Source organism: Physeter macrocephalus, chromosome 18, assembly GCF_002837175.3.
Source record: "Physeter macrocephalus isolate SW-GA chromosome 18, ASM283717v5, whole genome shotgun sequence".
Lineage (NCBI taxonomy): Eukaryota > Metazoa > Chordata > Mammalia > Artiodactyla > Physeteridae > Physeter > Physeter macrocephalus.
Window position 1 is genome coordinate 78,394,059 of NC_041231.1, and position 20,048 is coordinate 78,414,106.

The 20,048-nt window shown below is 43.7% G+C and overlaps 1 protein-coding gene across 3 annotated transcripts in view; it reads left to right on the forward strand.

Moving 5' to 3' along the window:
- The window catches only part of RUNX2 (RUNX family transcription factor 2), a 123,605-nt gene that overhangs the window by 60,843 nt on the left and 42,714 nt on the right, over window positions 1-20,048 (forward strand). For 2 of the 3 annotated variants that reach the window (XM_024122051.3, XM_024122052.3), the window contains one exon: window positions 9,245-9,418. The exons of the other annotated variant lie outside the window; for it this stretch is intronic. In XM_024122051.3, the coding sequence (XP_023977819.2) occupies window positions 9,245-9,418 (174 nt within the window). The remainder of the gene's footprint in view (window positions 1-9,244; window positions 9,419-20,048) is intronic. 3 annotated transcript variants of the gene reach the window in all.

Sequence of the window (20,048 nt, forward strand, 5' to 3'; positions counted from 1 at the left end):
TTGTACTCTAAGCATATGTTTTTCAGGGGTTATTCCCTGGTGAGCGACTGTCCTTTCTTCCAGATACTTATTCTTTGATTGTCGGGATCTGCCACAGCCTAAAATCTAAAAGTTATAGAGTAACTTGCATTTATATACATGCGAATTAATATCTCACAATTCTTTCATTTGTGTATTTATCGAAAGATCTTGAATTCTTTAACCTTTAGAAGCCTACATTTTGAAAGAGGCTGTCCTTCAATGATCTCTCTCATGCATCTAATTATATTTAAAAAATGACTCCATACGAGTTTGGGAGAGTGAACTTTTTACTCACTGATCTAAACTGGCGCCTCTTATTATTAAAAGAAAGCAAATTCAAGCTTTTAACATTTTTTTCTATGAACTGGAGTTCCTAGAATATTTCTATGGAGTCTATGGCTTAACTATGTAATTATGTCTCTTGAGTAGATTATGTTTTTCTTCCCATAATTATGTTTTTACCCAAGAGACTTGGAAGGCTTCAGACCTCTCTTGGGTGAAATTGTTCTTCTTCTCTTCTTTCCTGATAAACTCTGAATTCTACATGCCTGACTCTATTCAAGGGCTCGAAAGAGAGCTCTTGAAGATATGTGGTAGTGATTATCATTTTTTTTTCCTTTAGAAATTGCTTTATATATTAAGAAGGCCCTTAGAGGGAAGATCTGTTAGTTCATTTTTGAAATGCCATCAGAGAAGAATCTCCTGGAAGGGGATTTGTTTATGATCTGTGGTCCTCTGTCTGAAGCCACACACTAACAGTGGTCTAGGGCTGTCTTGTCTCACGGGCCGTCCTGTGTGAGCTCTGGGGCCCCATGCACACATCATATTCCACGGCTGCTAATTTCCAGTGGCTCGGAGGGGCTCCAGGCCTTCCTTAAACGTGAAGACAGTTTCTTAGTCCATTTCATTATTCTAGTCCCGAAATAGTTTTTGACCTGAACCAGACAGCATAGTCTTAGGAAAAAGGATGACTCAGCAGCCTTTCCCAGCAAAGATTAGAGACTCATCAATTTAACTGTGGGAAATGTTGCCCAATAACCAGCCTTCTCCCACCCACCCCCACCCCCCCGCCACCTCCTCTCTGACTTTTACTGGACAAAAGGAGAGATGATTCTAAATGTAACAATGCTCTTATTTACTAATTTAACAACTATTTGTTGTGTGCCTTCTCTGTACCTAGGCTCAAATTTATGTGTTAGATGTAGGACGTGACACCCATCCTCAGGGGGTTCACAGTCAAGTCCAGGAGAATCTAAGATATCAGGGTTTGAAATTTTATATACATATTTTATATCAGTTCACAGAAAGTTAATGCTTACTGAATGCCTACTACACTTAAGTATAAACACATGTAGTGGACAAAAAGCAGTTGTAGCTGCTCTCAGTTTGCTGTGATAGAAACCAGAGGGCTCACCGAGGCCCTAGAGACAGAAAAGACCAGAACAAATGTGGTGACCAGGTTGAGACTTGGGAAGGGATTTGGCCAAATGGAGGTGCTGGGGAGAGGCAGTTCTGAGTGGAGGAGGCAGCTTGGGCAAAGACACGGGGACTCTGAAGAACGGTGGGGAGTCCAGCGTGAGTGGGGCATAGGCCGGGAGCAGTATGGTTGGAGCCATTGGAAGAAAGTGTGATAAGGTGCTTTGAGACCGTCTTTTCCAGGTTCTTGTTGACTGGGCTCAGGGGGCTCTGTTTCATTTGATAGACACTGTAAGACGACTGAAAGGGTTGGAGCAGGTACATAACGTTAATGTTAGGATTTAGGGGCTGAAAGGATTTTAGAAATTATGGAAACTAACTCTTTGTTTTTGCTAGGTCTCAGAGAGGCCATTAAACCCTTCCTGTGGTCATACAGCTGGTTGGTGCCCTTTCATATATGCCAGCCTGCTGCTCTGGTATCTTAACCACAAGTGAGAGGTTAGGAGTGGTCCTAGTGGGAATGGAAACTAGGGGCTCATGCCTGTAGATGGGCTAGACCTGCAGAAACTACAGGCATGGGCTTGACCGGATGCTGGGGTCTAAGAAAGGGAGGTGGAAAAGACCTAGGCTGGATTTTGAGCCTGGGAGACTGGAAAACAGTTATATTAATGGAAACAGGGAAATTAGAGGAGAAGCTGGTGGGGACTGTTTGTAGTGGCATGGGGAGGTATGTCAGGGAGAGGCGAAGAACTTATCTAAACGTTGGGTGCATGACAAGGGTGCAGTCTTCGATTTTTAGACTTTCACAAACCACCAGTGAAATGTAGTCATTTGAATGTAAACAGATAAGGGTTTCACTTTTCTCGATAGTATTTTCATTTTCACATGTATGTAGGAACGCAGAAAATCAAGGTTTTTAACCTAGAGCCTCAATAAAGTATTTGGATCCAAACTTTGCATGGCTTCCCTAAGAACTCACTCGAGTCTGTGTCATCTTCCATTTTTGTGGGAATGTAGTAACACTCATCCTCAGAGGTAAAATTCCAAGTAACTTCATTTGGAATTGAGTTATGTCTTTAAAACTAGTCAACCTGTTCCCTAACCCCTCCCTGCAAACACTCTTTCATGTGCCACTTTCAGGATAGAGAGATTAGAATTGAAGGCGTCATTTTTGTCCCCCCAGAACTGCTGTGGAATAGCATCTCTGTTGCATATAACCAGTTTACTCTGAAAAATGGTAATTCTGCTTCAAGTCTTCTCCCCTGTTCCTTTTTACTCTCTAAGTCATTGTCACAGCATTCTTAGATGGTTCTACTCTGTGGCTTGAGCCCTGGGGTATTGGACCAGATCTCATTCTGTCACTTGACTTGCTGGCAGCAAAATTAGCTCATGTCTTCCCAGACCCCCCTCTCCTCCAGGGAGGCCTGACGGCATGGCACAGGAGTCTCAGGGGCTGCCAAAGTGTTGTTTTATTAGTCAGGGGATGAAAAGATCTGTCTTAAAAGACAGATTTCCATATATATTGCATCGTTGAAAAGAATTAATGTTGTCAAATGAGAAGTGTCAAGTGATTTGAAGATGGTTTGCCCCTGGTTAGGTTAATATAACATATGTGTTCAGCACCATCTTGTCTCACAGGACATCTATTATCATGGGTCTGTCATTTGTCCTCCAACTAGCTTTTCTCCTTCCTTCTCTGCTTATCAGGATCCTCCTCCACCTTCAAGGACGTAATAATCTCATCGGTGAGGGTTTCCTCTTCCCTTTTAGCCAGAATCAGTTGTTCCCCTGTTCTTCCAATGGCATTTTATTGCTTTTTAAAGTTTTTTTTATTGTGAAAAATTTCAAACATACATTGAAAGAGATTATATTTCATAAAACCCCAGGTACCCGTTGCCTTGTTTTATAATTAATAGCATTTTGCTGTATTTGCTTCATTTGTTATTTTGCTGAAATATTTTAGAGCAAATACCAGACATCAGGACATTTAACCTCTAGTTACCCGTTCTAAAACCTAAGGGCATACTCTTACATAATCACCAAAAGCACCTCTTCCTTAATATTTTGAAATAGTCCATATTTATATTTTTTCAATTGATCCCCAAACTGTAGCATTTCAGTGATTGTCTCACACAGTCCTTTGCAGTTAGACTTAACTGCTTGCCTTTCTTCCCTACTAGACTGTGTACTGCTTGAGGGCAAGGACGTTATCTTATATATTTTCTCCCCGCTCTTCCTTAAAATGCCTAGAGAGACTCACATGGTAGATGCCCAGCACACACTAGCTAGACTGACTGACCTGAATATGGACGACATACTGATTCCTGATTGATGCTTTGTTGCAGATCTGGCTTTTAACTTTATTTTATTTAAACATTGTATCTTCCTGAGACCCAGGATACAAGTAGATAGATACCTAATAAAACAAGGGAGTGTTTAAAACTGATTTAAAATACTACTGTAAAGAGAGGAGCTGTCAAACATCATGCCCTAGTGACCAGCAAAATGACCCTTCTGTGCCATGTGAGAGCGAAGGGGCTGTGACACCCCCTGCCTGTTGTGAAAGGCGTACTCTTCTGTAAGTGCACTTGGGCATCCTTCAAGAGGGCTCACTAATTGGTGTAGTGCATCACGCTGTGAATACAGGGCACAGAGCGTGAGGTTCTGGCTGGACGCCCACCCGCCTCTCCAGAGTTGTGAAGCGGTGCTCAATTGACTTTTATAAAAATGGGCAAAATGGGTTACATCAGAGTGGCACGTTTGTTTTTGTAGTTCACATTACCACGGTTTCAGAGTCTTCGCGGACCAGTTTCAGAAGCGTGATTTTTTAAGCAGAAGTTCTAAAGGCAACATTACCAACTTTCACCGTGGGTGAGTTGCCCTTGGACTGAAAGAGCCGGGTGGGGAAGAATGGGACCATTAGACTCTTGGTTGGTGACTTAACCATTCCTCATGTGTCTTTGCTCTAGGGATGTGTGAATGCTGTGACCCTTCCATCACACTTTCTTCTTGTGCCCCTGAATTTGTTGCAACAAAAGTCATATTCAGCCAAACACTGAACTTTTTGAATGAAATTTGTTCTGAAAACTACTTTTTTTTCCACTTGAAATTCACTTTTGACTGTGATTTTTTCTGAATAACTGATGATGTGCTGTTTTAATCTAAAACAAGCTGGTTGGCAAATGGGAGGGAAAAGAGCCCCAGACCAGCAGTCAAGAAGACCTGAGTTCTCGTCCTGCCACTAACTGTGTGACTTTGGGCAAGTCACTTCCCCTCTCAGGGACTCAGAGTCCTCTCCATTAAAGAAGTACACTGCTCTACAACTGAGAGTCAAAATGATTTCTCTTGTCCTTTTCAGCTCTATGATTCTAAATGACTTGCAGCAATGCTTAAGAATTATAGTAAGAGCAAATGTGGCTTTTTTCAGAAAGCAAGCAAGCAAGCTTTCATTTAAATGAACGTTCTTCAGGGAAGTTTCTTAGGAAACATCCATCAATAAAGGCTGGTCTCTAAAAAAGGGGTTTCCCTGCTGGATTCACAAGACTGCCAAATAGAAGGGAAGAGTTTTTCTGGGAAAGATAGTGCTATAATATGATATCCTGGGCCAGAAAAATTTCTCTCAACCAAGACATTTATCTAAAAGAGGAGAACATTCATTCATTTATTGTATAAACATTTATTGAGCACCTACTGTACGGCAGGAACTGAGCTGGGTTGTGAGAATTACAGCTGTAAACATGCCAGAGCAGTCGTCCTTGTTGGACTTATAGTCTTGCAGGGGAGACAAATCAACGCGTGAGATAATTACAGATTGTGGTTACAGCCATCAAGGAAATAAACAGGGTGTGCTCGAGGGGAGGGCACCTACTCTGGGTCTAGTAGGCAGGCACCTCTCATAGGAGGTGGTGTTCACCCTGAGGTCTAAAGGGTTGAGAAGGAGTGGGCTGTACAAAGAATCCTGGGGAGAGCATTTCAGGAAAATGGAAAAGTCCTGGAATGGGACACTAAGGGAGACAATGGCAGAGGCCCAGGGAGACATGATGGGGTCCTGGGTGAGGGCTGTGCCTGGTGGACTGAAAAGATTCGAGATAGACTTTCAAGATGGAAATGATAAAATCTGTTAATGGATTGCATGTGAGGAGTGAGGGTTAAGGAGAAATCAAGGAAAGTGTTAAGGTGTTTGACTTAAGGGACTGAGTGGCTGGTGCCATCTGAGATGGGGGACTCTTAGGGAGGAATGGGGTTTCTTGGGGAGAAGAAGCAAGAATCGTGTCTTAAATATGCTGAATTTAAGATACCTTTGAGATGTCCCAGGGGAGAGTCAAAGTCAAGTAGGCGGGGGGACACACAAACCTGGAACTCAGGACAGAGGTCAGGGCTCACCCTAGCGATGGGGGAGGCATGGACGTGAGTCGGTGGCCTTGAGCGAGTGGGGTTGTGGGATCGTCCTGGGCTGTGGCTCTCTACCTCAGCTGCACGTTGGACTATGTCATGAGCTTTTAAAGAATAACTTTCCCCAGGACCCTCTTGCAGAGCTCCCGATTTAATTGAGCTGATGGACATCTATATTTTTCAAAGCTCCATAGAGGAGATTTTTATTCAGCTTGGATGGGAGAGCCACTGATCAAGGCAGGCGGTGCAACTAGAAAAGGAGATCCAGGACCGAGCTTTTGCATAGTCTTAGATATGCAAGACTGTGCAACATGGAGACAGCAGTTCTCCATTCTTTATAGCTTCCTCCTGCTTGGAAGATCCACTTTTTGGCCCTTTGGATGAGGTTGGTTCTCCCTGTACTGTGGCAGAGTACCCTGTCCTTGATTTAAGTCATGTGCCCTTTGTCTTCTGAGTCCCCAGTTTCCGAAGGGATGGCTTGGGTGCTGAGGATTTAAGTACCTCTTCTTTCAGCCCATCATTCCTGTGTCGCCCTGATGTGGTTTAGCGGTAGCAGTTATTTGTCATGGTTGAAAGATGAAGAACCCGTTCGACTTTTGCTCTTCAGTCTCCTGTAAGAATTTTGTTGTGGTCGTGGTGGTGGCTGTGAAGGGGCAGACATTCTAGGAAGAAAAATGGGTATGTTTTTTGTATAGATGCAGCTGCAGATAGATGTTCCCCGAATTACTCTAGCGTGTGTGTAGATACTCGGTAGCTTGCCTTCGAAGATCATTTCCAAAAGGTGATTGAGGCTTTTCAAATCTCACCTGCTCTTAAATTTCTCACACACATCCGTGCTCCTCCAAGGCCCTTATTCTTGCCTACCACCTCCTATTACTGCCCCGAAGCACCGGACTCAGAGAAAATAAACGTGTCCTCACACATTTGTGTACTGAGTTCACATCTCATACGGTCTCCGTGAAAACCTAACGAAAGGGCTGTAGAAAGCAGAGGCAAAGCTTATTAAATTTTCTTGTGACCCATGGCCCACATAAAGCCCCAGTATATAAAGGAACCATGCAAGATCGTGTAGCCCTCCCCTCCCAGCCCTCAGGGAATCTGCCATTCCAAAAATATGGCCTATTAAATAACTTCCAGGGACAATTCCATAAGCTTTCTTGTTAATGTTTACAGCTGTATCAACACCACAGCGATCCTTTATTTTTTTTGGTATGTGTATGAGGAACAGAATCCATGGATCTAAGTGTGACAAGTACTGTACGATTCTCTAATCGTGAACCTTGTAAGACACAGCGAGGTATACTGATGGAAGTTTGTTTAGGGTAATGGGTGAGCTATTAACTTTGTAACTGAATCCTTGCTGCTGCTTCTGCCTGCCTTGAAAACCAGCCTGACACCTCCCAGGGCTTAGTCCTCAGTGCCTCACTCTGACGGTCTGGATATTTTCAGTCCTTCGTAGCAGCTGGGAGAGGAAGGGAGAAGCTAGGATCCAGCATGGACGGTGCCACATGATGTATGGAAAGCTGAGTCCACTAGGACCCGGGCTGCATCCTGGTCCAGGCTGAGCTAGTCAATAGCTAAGACCCCCACGAGCTAGTTGTTTTATCTCTGCAGGCCTTGGTCACTTCATCTATGAACACCTCACTTCCTGGGGTCTGGGAGCTGTTTTGGGTAATCCCTAAAGGTCCTTTAGAGTTCTAAAATCTATGTGTAGTCTGGATAAAAAGTCTATAAATGGTGGGGAAAACAACTATCAGTAAGCAATGAGTTGCCTTAGTTTTTCCTGATCTTTTTTCTCCCAATCTTAGCCCCTCAGTTGTAGCGCATGCCCCAGACTTACACTGGCAGGAAATAGGGTGGTGGGTGCATTTCAGTTAATGGGCCTTAGTTGGAACATGTTTGGCTGGGGAGACAGCTACATGCCTATTACCAAACCTTGGCTTCCTGTCTGTTTTCTTTGGGCTGGGTAGGCAATGAAAAAGGAGACAGGAAAATACATTTGGGGGCAAGTAAAATAAGGAATTTGTCTTAGGAAGACAGCTTATAGTTGGGAAATTCTAATGTTCAGCTTAACCCTGTCCTGATATATTCCTCTTGTCCTGTACTAAGTGGGAGATGAGGTGTTCTTGCTACTTGTAGAGTCTACCTTCCCATTCTCGAAGGCTCTTAATAATCCTCTTTCAAGGTTTTCTTCTGTTATAGATACTACTCCTAGTGCCCTTAATTTTTCCTGCCAATTCTTTTTCTAGTCATCATCTTAAATGGCTCTTCTTTGAATCAGCTTCAGTTACTTAACATTTTACTAAACTGTTGGAGCAACATACCAGGGCTTCACTGGTACAGAATATGGAATATATTTCTGTTTAGGCAGTAGGCATTATTGTACTTGTTCACCATAGTACCACTCTACGGATTTACACTTAACTAATGTCGCATCAAGATTCAGGTGTTTTCCAGTTATACCTGCACCAAGGCAATACCATGCTCTTTGCTAAGAATGATTGGATGATTTTTAAAGTCTTAGTACCTTGGTTATATTTCAACTTACATAGTTCTTTAATATCTAGAATTTCTGTGGATTTTACACTTAAATAAACTAGAAGAGAGATAAAGTGAGGTGTTTGTTTTGTTTTTTTTAAATAGTGGATTCTCACATTCACATGGTAACCCAAAGGGTATTTTTCAGTTTCTCTTACAGAACCACAGTACTAGATTTAAAATAAAAAAGCATTCTCTCTGAATTAACGTAGTTTATTATACGCTTTCAGGCTTTGGCGTATCACAAAATATCCACATTCCTCTCGAGGATTTGAGTTTCCTTGCCTGTATTTCTGTTTTCCTCTTAAAGGGGTTCTCGGTTTGAGTTTTAATTTTTCAGAAAGGAGTCTCCATAAGGTACAGTGGTAACATAAAAAAGAAAAAGTCACTTATGGTCATCATGGAAGTGTCCCTTTAACAGATGTGTTTGTCTCTGTTTCTGCCCCAAGTATGGCCCACTGTGTGTCCCATGCACAGATTCTGAACTTTCAGGGCAGGTTTCCTCCTTCATGAAATGAGCAAACACAGCCCAGGACACAGTCACCTTTCCCAGCCTCCCCAAGAATCCAGAGGGGGTGCCCAGAGAGTCCCTCTTGGGCTCTGGTGTCTGGGCCTCACCGCTGATGCTTGGCCCCGAGTCACCCTCTGGGCCCCTCTGCTCTCCATTCCTAGAACAGAACCAGGGATGCTTGCCACCGGACGATGCTTATTACAAAGCCCTTTGAAATGGAAGGCATTATATAGACGCATCATTATAAAGATCAGTATTGACAATTCCTTGGCTTAAACCCCTAGTATGTATGTTCACGTATCTATTTAGCATGGTCAATTGTTCAGCTAATTAATATGCTTTTATTTTATGATTTGCTGTTTCCAGGGCACAGACAGAAGCTTGATGACTCTAAACCTAGTTTGTTCTCTGACCGCCTCAGTGATTTAGGGCGCATTCCTCATCCCAGTATGAGAGTAGGTGTCCCGCCTCAGAACCCACGGCCCTCCCTGAACTCTGCACCAAGTCCTTTTAATCCACAAGGACAGAGTCAGATTACAGGTAAGACAGACTCATAGGTCTCACTTTCGCAGACTCCGGCAGGCTGGGGGTGAGGGGCTGCCTGACAGATGAGACGCGTTCACTTCAGAGCTTCTGGAGCTGGGAAATGGCTTATGATGAAAGAAATCAACACATGAAGACACTGGCCTTCTTTTTTTTTCTTTTAAATAAAAACCAAATACCAGTATTCCCTAACTTTGGGATAAAATTTGGGGGAAGTTTCTACTGATGCTGTCCTCTGTAGCCATGTCAGTCTGCACACTGGTGGGATGGTAATACCATGCTGTCTGGGAGAATGTTTGTTGTCAGTTTCTATATTGTGTCCAGGTGGTGCAGGGGATAACATCGCACCCTCACTGTTAGAAAATTAACATTACTGTCTCAGATCTGGGCTAATGTTTCTTACATGTATAACTGTTTCATTAAGTTGGCTGGAAAAGTGCCCTGGGCTAACAGGTAGCCTTAACTGGTGGTTATAAGGCAAGACCAAGGAGCGGCCCATTGGGCAGACAGAAGTCCCCTCTGATTCACATTGAGCTCCCGTTCTTCACGTGACATTTCTCTTTATGCATTCCAGTGTGCTGCTTGCTTTACCTTTCTTCTTAAAAATGAATATCAGCATCGCATTACAGACTAATCATTCACATTTGGTGCATTAAGACTCCCAACCCTTTTTTTTTTTTCCTGCCCCACTTGGGCAAAAGCAGATCTTCCTGTAGGACTAGTCTGCTTGCTTTTATGCCATGGTGACAAGAGAGTGTGCTAATCATCACAGGTCTTTAATTTGCAGATCACAGTACTGAGGGCAGCAGGTAACTCAACATGTCATCTAGTTACTATTGTTGGCAGAGCGACTAGATGGGAAGGAAAATAACTCAAAATGTACAATAAACTCTCAACTTGGATCTTTTCTAATGGTTAGGTTTTTGTCTGTAGCCGTTAGGTTTTGAGTGTCTTTAACGGTTTATAAGCATAATTGTTTATAAACGAAATGACCTACCTCTCCTTCTGTCCTGCCCTTATTAGGTATATGTCTTTTTGGATATTTACTTAGGTTTCTGTGGGTCTATGTGTATGAGTCTGAATATATGGTGTGCCTGAGTATGTATTTTTAAAATAATATAGAGCTATACAAATAAAATATCTAAACACTGAAGAGAACCAGATATCTGCGTGAGAGAAGAAACTTAGAACTCTGTGAAGAATAGCCATGTGTTAGGTTTAAACAAATCTCCAGTTATTGAAATGTAGGAGTCAGGTTAGTGTATTCACCTGACATGGGTCCTTGATGAAAATGCCAGGGTGAAATTCACACCAACTTGTGAATTTGAAGCTTGTCGCTATGCGTGCTACTACATTTAAAGTAATGGACTTAATTTTTTTATTTTTTATTTTTTTATTGACTTATAGTTTTTACAATATTGTACTAGTTTCAGATGTGCAACGTAATGATTCAAAATTTTTATTGATTATACTCTGTTTATAGTTATTACAAAATATTGGCTGTATTCGCCATGCTATACAATACATCCTTATGGCTTATTTATTTTATATACAGTAGTTGTTAAAGTGATGGATTTTAGATCATTGATTAAGGTTCATAATAGCTGTCCTTTTGTCTTTATAGTAATCCTTAGATTCTGTGTGTGTGTGTGTGTGTGTGTGTGTGTGTGTATGTGTGTACATATATAGAAGTGTTTATATATGATTTGTAAGTGTCTTATGATGGCTAATAAGATATATACAAGAAAAATATATGTTCTATGATTTGACAACCCCTGGGTTCTTAAAATGTGTGATTTCTATATTTAAATCCTTAAGTGTTTACTAATTATATTTTGCTGATGGCTAAAGCCTTTAAAATGGCCTTTGGAAACCTTTGTGCTGCTAGATTCATTTAAGAAGATGCTTTTCTCAAGGCTTTGTCCTCAAACCTAAAGATGACACCAGAAAATAGGACCCAGAGGACATTTTAGAATCCAAAGCCCCCTTAGATATAATTAAGCGAAAGCTAGGTAAACGTTGTGAAGAGGATCTACATTTTAGCCGCACCCCTGACCCCACATACGAGTGCAGAGAGGGAGGCTCCGAGGAGGCCTGGGGCACGTTGCTGCCCGATGAGCATGTGAGCCGAGCAAAAGCCTGGCCACCTCCACCAACCCTGCTCACCTCCAGGCATCAGCCTCTTCCCCGTCAGGAGGCTCACGGAGGTTAAGCTCCTTGTCTGCAGTTTTACAGCACGTTAGTGACAGAGCAGAATTCGGGCTCTCGACTCCTAAGGCAGTATGTTTGGTCTTGTACAATATCATGCTGCAATTCCGTCATGATCATTTAAAAACAGTATTTCAGCGTTCACTGGATGTATTCTTAAAAATGCAAATAATCACTTTCTGGAATTATGGTACAGGAGTATTAGCTCTGCATTTTGGGATGTGATGGCATCAGTAGAATTGATTCATAGATGAGTCTCCTCGCTTTTTTAAGCATCCACAAGGTATTGGTCCCTGCAACTTCCTTGAACTTTACAAATTTGCAGACTTACACACGCTTTCATGCCACCCCTACCCACTGTTGGCCACATGCCCTTTCTTTAAACCCCCGCATGTCGTTAGTGAGACAATACAAGTATCTACCCATAACCAAGGATGTGCGGAGTTCTACAATGACCTGGCTTATTAGGATGACCCAGAAACATCCATAGCAGCAGCAATTGAATAGATCATTTTTTTCTCCCTGGATTAATTTTCTTATTTATTTAATAAGTGTGAGTTAGAGTGAACCACATGTAGAGAATTGGGTCTTAGGGAAAATGGGGGAGAGCAGAAAGGTTCTGTCCTTGAGTTAAAGTCTCAAGTGAAGAGTTGTCTTTCCCAGCCCTTGCACAGCCGCATTCTATCCCAAGGCTGTAATGTACGTGTCTTCCCTCTGTACCCCCTGACTTACACTGTTCTATCTATGGTGGTCTCTTCCTGTTGACAAGATCCACCCATCCTTCAAGGTCACCGTTATCTTCTTCATGAAAGTCTTGGAACCTTCATCTAGAGGCTGCGCCTCTCCATCCTCTAAGCTTCAGTTGAGATAGCCTTATTTTACGGCTTCTGTGTATCTCCCCTTTAGATTAGAAATTCTCTGAGGGATTTAGTCCAGGCACTGATTTTCTTTTGCGCCTAGCGCAGTGGTAGCTAGCGTCTCATTAAATGTTGAATGAATGAAAGTTGAGATAAGAAGAAATCATTGCAAGAAGGGTTGGACTATCACGCCTGGTTCGTGTTGACCGTTCTTTCTGATTTCCCACCGCAGGGTGCCTTTGTTCCCTTCCGATGAACAATAACAGCAGAAATCACATTTCAGTAGAACACGTACATGGTTAAACCATTTGGTATCATTTCAGTTTAGGGGCTACATTTTCACATGATTAAATTTAAATTCTCCTTAAGAGACTGGATTTTGTAACTTCTTTGCAATATGCCACACCTGCATTTTAGTGCACGTAATCCTTTGGATAAAGGTATTGGTAACAGAAAGGGCCCAGTTATCTCTCATCGATCGGCTTGGCTCTCTTGATATCTCAAGCTCTTACCCCCAAACTGTAGACAGTGATCATGGTTGTATAGTCACTGTGAGTTCTCCTACATGCCAGCATAAAAGGCAAGTCGAACTCCCAGAAGAGTGAAATGAAATTAGGAATTGTAAAGTGAAGAAGTCCTAAGCCTTTAGTGTTTCATATTAGTGTGTCTTGCAGTTCCTAGGGCTCAAGGTCCTGGCCATATGGTGGGCTGGCTTCTTTGCAGTGCAGGTCTGACCTGTCACTCTGTTGAGGTCTTTAATGGTGACGTTCTGCCTGAGGGCACAGGGCCTCCCCATGGCTTCCTGAGGAAGTTGCTTCCTCTGCACCTCTTTTTTTTTTTTTTTTTTTTTTCAATCTTTCAGACATCGGTTGTCTGTCTCTGGGTGCTAGGAAACACCTAGCTTGTCACAAATGTCCACTTCTTTTGATTCAGAACATGGTGGTAGCAGTGGAGTAGGGAGACTATGTTAGGAGATGTTGCTCAAGATAAGCACTGTTTTGAACTCAGTACTCTCTGGATGGGTGGGCCGCATCTAGAGGAAAAAAAAGCTGACTCAGGCCCTTGGCGGATTGGGAAATTCACGTAACCTTGGGGGTGGGCATTCTGCGATTCTGTTATTCATTGTTAAAAAAATATTTATTGAGTGCTTATTTTTTGCCAGACATTAATGTAAGAGAATAAGATAGTATAGTTACTCTTCACCAGGGGCTCACATTTTAGAGACCTATAGTCAGCGATTGGGTCAATAAGCATACATGCAAGATAATTTCAGATAATAATAGAAGCTTTGGGGAAATGAAATAGAATAATGGGAGAGAGAGCAGTGTAGGGAGGGAAGAAGCTAATTTTGATTGGAAAGTTTGAAGAGCTTTGAAGATCTCTGAGGAACAGCATTTCTGGCCGAGGGGAAACTCAGGCAAAGGCTCTCAGGGAGCAGTGATGCGGTGTGTGCAGGGGACAGGAAGGTCAGGGTAGGTAGAGCGGAGTGAAAAAGGGGAGCGGGCAGGGGCTCGATTAAGGAGAGTCTTCAAGGCCCTGGTAAGGAGTGTGGGTTTTGTCCAGACCACAGGGGGGCGCTATTGAAGGATATGAAGCAAGAGAATGACAATATCTAATTCACATGCTTTTAAGAACTCCTTTGGCTGCTGTGTGAAGCATGGATCATAAGGGGGCAGTGGTAGGAGCAGGGTCATCCTTTAGGAAGTGACTGCAGTAGCCCCAGAGGGAATTAAGGATGGTCGCATTCAGAACTCAGGTCAAATGCTGGCACCTCTGTCAGGCGTCTTCCAACCCTCCCAAGCTGAGTCTAAGGCTCCCACACCACCGTTGCACATGGTGACAATTATTTGTGTACACGTCTGTCTCCTCTGTCAGAGTTTGAACTTTCAAAGTCTAGAGCCATGTTTTACTGACCTCTGTGTCCGTGTTGTCTTCTATGGGGCCCACTGCTTGGTGACTTTTGGTTTGGTGATGAATGAATGAACAGGTGTTTGACTTCTTCAGGAAGTGTGACCCATTATTATCCTACCCTGAATATTTTTCTAGTACCTGTTTGATTGGATTACTCTTAGCTGCCATTTGTTGACTGTGTATCGTGTAGCAGGCGTTTCTCACAACGGTTCTATGAGATGGGTAGCGTTGTCGTAAAAACTGAGGGTCCGAGAGGCTAGTAACTTGCTCGAGGTCCCAAGGTCCCACTTACGCACCAGTGAGTCATAAATATAGGAATTCAGGCCAGATTTATGTAGGGAGGAGGGTCCTGTGCACTCAACCACCAGGCACCCTCAGGAGGCTGAAGCATACGTCTCTCTTGGCCCAGTTTCCTCCCATTTCAGACTTTCATTTGTGCAGCTCTTCACTATTTACAAACTAGTTTTACATAAAGTTCTTGTTAAAGCCTTAAAACCATTCTGTAAAGTACGTATTTTATAGGTGGAGGAAATGGACTCTTCGAGAAATGAGCTGCTAAAGGCCTCTTGAGCTACTATAGTTGACTGTGAGCTCCAGACTCTTAGTGGGCAACCGGCCTCATGGCCATTGAGTCGGCCATGTTGCTGACTGTCTAAGTGGCACGTGTCCTAATGGACCAAGGTCTTTTTCTTTCTCCGTCAGATAGTATTTAGGATCCTCAGAGACGAAATGTTCATAAAAGGGATGCCTTAGGAGTATCTGAATTAAGCTTTAAAATGCAATATAATTGCTTTTGCTAATTAAAGGACAGTTATATATGAGCCTATATTCAAGGTAACCTTTTTAGGGATATCTTGAAAATCAGCTTGCCAGGCATCATGTAGGATGATGATGATCTTATCAGCAGTTACCTTGCCTGAAGCGAAGTCGTTTCCGCCCAACTTCAGTCTGCTGCTGTGTCCCCTTGGCAAACATGCTCCTTTAAGCATTAAGAGGATCCTGGCCAGCTGGGCTTCAGCTGTGTATGTGTTTGGCTGTTTTAGCCCTCAGGCTGCTGTGCTTGCACTGAAACATTTACTAGCAAAGCCTTTTAGAAATAGGAAAGCACAGCTGAGCAGCCGTGTCCCCAACTACCGTCCTATTCAAGTGCCGAGTGACCCCGCAATTCTTTCGGGTGAAACAAGTCGGGAGGTGAAGCGGGCGAGGGTGGGTGGCGGTGGCTGTGAGTGTGAAGAGGAGGACCCCACGAGGGGCACAGTGACTGTTACTGAGCAGGAAGGGTGACGGCGGGTGCCTTCAGCGTGAGAAGAATTGTAGGATGTGGGGAGTGGGAGTCAAATGAGGTCCCCTGCTTTACAATCACTGTGGCCATACTCACGTATAGGCATCTTGTGTCTTAAGGAACTGAAATCACCACACTCAAGGCAGGTGGTTGGAAGTTCTGTTCTTTCAGTTGGGTGGTGCTGTGTTTTCATTTCTGAAGTTACTGCAGAGTCTTGTCCTGTCTTCTTCCTTTGAGATCTTTTGGGCAGAAGAGCCAGGAAAATTTGCTGCTGCCACGCACACGTGTGAGCGGGAAAGCTCTTCAGAGGAGGTTGCTGGTTACAGTTCTTATGAAGAAATAGCACAAATCCTGTGTGTGAACACAATTTCACATCTCTTGAACTCTGGCAGCCACCTGCTAAGGAAGAGTGGAGTTCAGGTCCGGCCTGGGCTGCTTTGAAGGATAAAGCTCAGTATGACCCCGTGAAGGGCTGGCTGTCAATGTGCTGTGTGGTCCCTGCAACTGTTGGCATCATTCGTAGATGAGCTCCTTAAAGGTCTCTGGACTTCTGTCGGTTGGAATTCCCTAGTAACTGAAGATGCTCTGACTTTATTACGCTTTTAGAAAAACACCAGACGGGTAATGTTCCAAGAAAAATCAATTTCTTGAGTTCCAAAATCTTGTCATCGTAATGTTCTCCTGTCTGGAATACAAGATGCTCAGTTAATACCAAATCACGATTAGGAGAATCGATCTCCTCCACGATGCCTCTCCTTGTCCTTCCCCAAGACTGTTCCATTTCTAGCCTGACTTCAGGACTCTGCCCAGAGGAGGTCTGGGTTTCGTTCTCTCCTTCTCTTCCAAAGCATCATCTTTCTCTTTTTAGTTTTATATTTAGTTTGAGCTTTACATGTATGTGTACGTGTATATGTGTACACACATGTATGCGTGTCTTTACTAGTTGCCTAGGGACTCTTCTTGCCTCTTTTTACCTTTTGCTATGGATTCTGGGAAGAATGATCAGAATAGGAGTCTCACTTTGAATGAAATAGTCAACCTCCAGGGCTACCCCAGGAGAGGGGCTACTCAGGCATGCAGTTTGATATAATGGGTGCTCTAATGGTGTATTTTGATGTCGACTTGTGGATGGGCACCCAGGCCTTCAAACAGAGAGCTGGAGTTTATTGTACTATGTGGTATTAATAGCAGCAACATTATATTACAGATGTTATCAGTTTGAAAAGTATTTTCATTCCATTTTTTTCATTTTAATGTATGCAGAAGTATTCCAGGAATAAAATTGTATGGCGCTATTCCCAGTTAAGACCATCAGATTCTTTCCAGGGCTTTGTTTATTTTGATAAGGACTTGCTTTTTAACTGTTTAAAAACAGTTGGTTGTAACAGATTTCACAGAAGAGTCAGTAAGAGGACAGATTTCACAGAAGAGTCAGTATTGTGAACCCTGTTCAGCGAATAAGAAAACTTAGGCACCAGGAGATTCTGGAACTCTCAGGGCTGAAATTAGAAATCAGTGTCCCGGGAAGGTGAAGTCTGACAAGGTGGTTTTAGGTGGGGAGGGTGTAGGGGAAAGGGTTAGAAGAACAGTACACCTTTGGGGCTGTCAGCAAGGTGAGTGGGGGGAAAGGAAAATGACTTTGAGCATCTCTGAGGACCCAGGTAAGGACAGAGATGCTGGGAAGAGCCACTCAGCAGTGATTGTCTCCTGAAGTGGTTGCAGCTTGTGAACAGGAGTGGGCTCTGCGGTGGTTCACGGTCAGGGGGAATGACAGTTTCTCTAGGACTCAGTAGGACTCGGTGCAAGTCAGGGAAACGAGGCAGATGTTGAGCCACTTACCAATGTGGAAGAATGTTCTGGAGGTTGGTAGGTGAGGGTCAAGACAGAAGAACTTCTGAAGAGGAGTTGGCTCATCTTGTGGGCTTGGAGAGTGAGCAACCGCCAAGTGGAAAGGTTAGGAGGAAGGACCTGGGGAAATCCAAGCTTCAGTTCAGGTGGGAAGTAGGCGTTTCATGGAAAGGCTGAGGGTATATGGGAGCTCTATGGCCATTCCTTAACCATTCCTCGTGTGACAGATGGAGGTCCCATGCCTTGTTCTGTCTTCTCCAGGGCTCTGGGCTGACCCTAACCTCGAGAAAACACAACCCTCCAGCACTGACCAGTGGGGTAGGGGTCCGCTCGTGCTCTGTTAATCCATCTCAAGATCGTGCTGACTTTTTGTCATCCCATCACACCGTGGCTTGCAGTCCATGAAAAGCTCTGCTCTTAGGGCAGACTTCCCCTGTCCCACCTTGGAGTTGACCACATGCAGCACTGTACTCTTGTTCTTTGTCGATTTCATTGTGTCACTTTCACCTCCTCCTTCCATCTTGTAGGGTTATTTTATAGTTCTGGCTCCTCATCCAGTATGTTGACTGTTTCTCCCAATTTTGTCTCATCTTGAAGCTTAGGAAGGTTGCTTTTCATTCTTAAAGACTTTGCTGAAGATGCAGGACGTAACTAGGATTATCATGCCCTTGAATATGCCACTGTGTTCCTCTCTCGAAGCTGACCGTGACCCGTATCAACAACCACTTTCTGGTGGGCCTTTTAACTACCTGTACATCCCTTTAGAGGTAAGGTGTGTATCTTGCCGAGGTCAAGAGGCACAGCAGACAGAGGAGCTTTCTTTTAACCTATTGCTCTCGTAATCCTAGGAAACAAGTTTTTAGTGAACCCATTCTGCTTTCTTGATGTCACTTTGTGACTTCACAAGTGTGAAGTGTTGATTATACACAGGCTTTTGCAAGGGACTCAAGTGTTTTTAGTGGTCTGCAAGCAATGGCTCCAAAAAACTAGTTGCAATTTCGATTTTTACCCATGGCAATGCCATTCTCAGGAAAGGTAAATGGGAAAAGAGATAAAGGTGCTGTCTATCATGGAGTAAACTTTAAAGTCACTATCTTCAAATAATAACTGTCATGGGGACGAGGAATCCCAGACAGCGAAGCTACGATGAGGAGTGAGTGGAGTTCCAGGGAGACACGTTTTCCTTAATACAAGGAAGAACTTTGCAGACCCTGCTCTGTCAAAGAGAAGCCCTTTGTCTGCCAGTCTCCATACATTCTTGCAATATTGTGGGGCGTATTTCATCTTGGAGCGGGAACTTGAATTCATTTAAAGCAGTGGGTTGCTCTGTCTTATCTCCTCACGTCTCTTGGGCCTTAATTTCCTCTTAAGCATGTTTTTTCTGCTCATTCTCTTTGAAGATCATTCTTCCTGATAGGGAAAATTAATTCAGAGTAGTGTTGGGTAATTTTCCTTCCTAACAATCATCAGTAAAAATGATGCCCGTTGTTCTTAAACTTTGGCGTGTATTAGCATCACCTGGGGAGCTTGTTACACGTACAGATGCCCAGGCTTTACCCCTGAACCAGAACGTATGAGGTGGCGCCTGCGCAGATCACAGCTGCAGGCCCAAGGCCCTTGATTGCAGGCTCACCTTGCCCACCCAGAGCCAATCTGATCCAGCGGAGGCATCTCAGGACCTCATCCCCCTGGTTGGACCATGTGCAGGGGCAGCTGAGTGCCTCAGGCTGCTCCCTGGTTCCCTGAGTGCAACTCCTGGACTCCACCCTTGCATCTGTTTCAGCTGCTGTTTTCCCTACACACCCTTCCCTGTGTGTGTCCTGGGCTGGCTTCTGCCCTGTTTCTATTATGATGCTGTCAGAGGGAGATTTTAAAAATGTGAATCTGATGGTGTCACCCCATACTTAAAAACACCCCCGTGACCTTCCATTGCAGTTAGGATAAAGACCAGAACCTCTCGCGTGGCCCAGCAGGTTCTGCATAGCCTGGGTCCTCCCTGCCTGTTTTCCAGTCTCTTCTCACACTGTCTTGAACCTTTTGTCAGTCGTCCAAGCACACTGGCTTTCTCAACTCTTCAAAAAAGCTATACTGCCTCCGTCCCAGGAACTTGATATATGCTGTTCGCTTTACCTAAAGCCCTCTTAACCCCACCTACGTATCCACTGGACTTCTGCTTGCCCTTCTCTAATCATCACATCATTAGAGAAACCTTCCCCAGCCTTGGCTGGAGTCCCCCACTGTACGTTCTTATGATGCCAAGGACATCTCCTTTTTAGCACTTATCACAGTTATATGATTAGTTGATTAATGTCAGCCTCTCCCACCAAACTGTAAACTCTATGAGGGCAGGCAGACTCTTTATTCACCATTAATATCTCTAGAACCTAGCAGAGTACCAGAGGAGGTACTCAATAGATATTTATTTATTTATTTATTTATTTATTTATTTATTTATTTTTTGTGGTACGCGGGCCTCCCTCTGTTGTGGCCTCTCCCGTTGCGGAGCACAGGCTCCGGACGC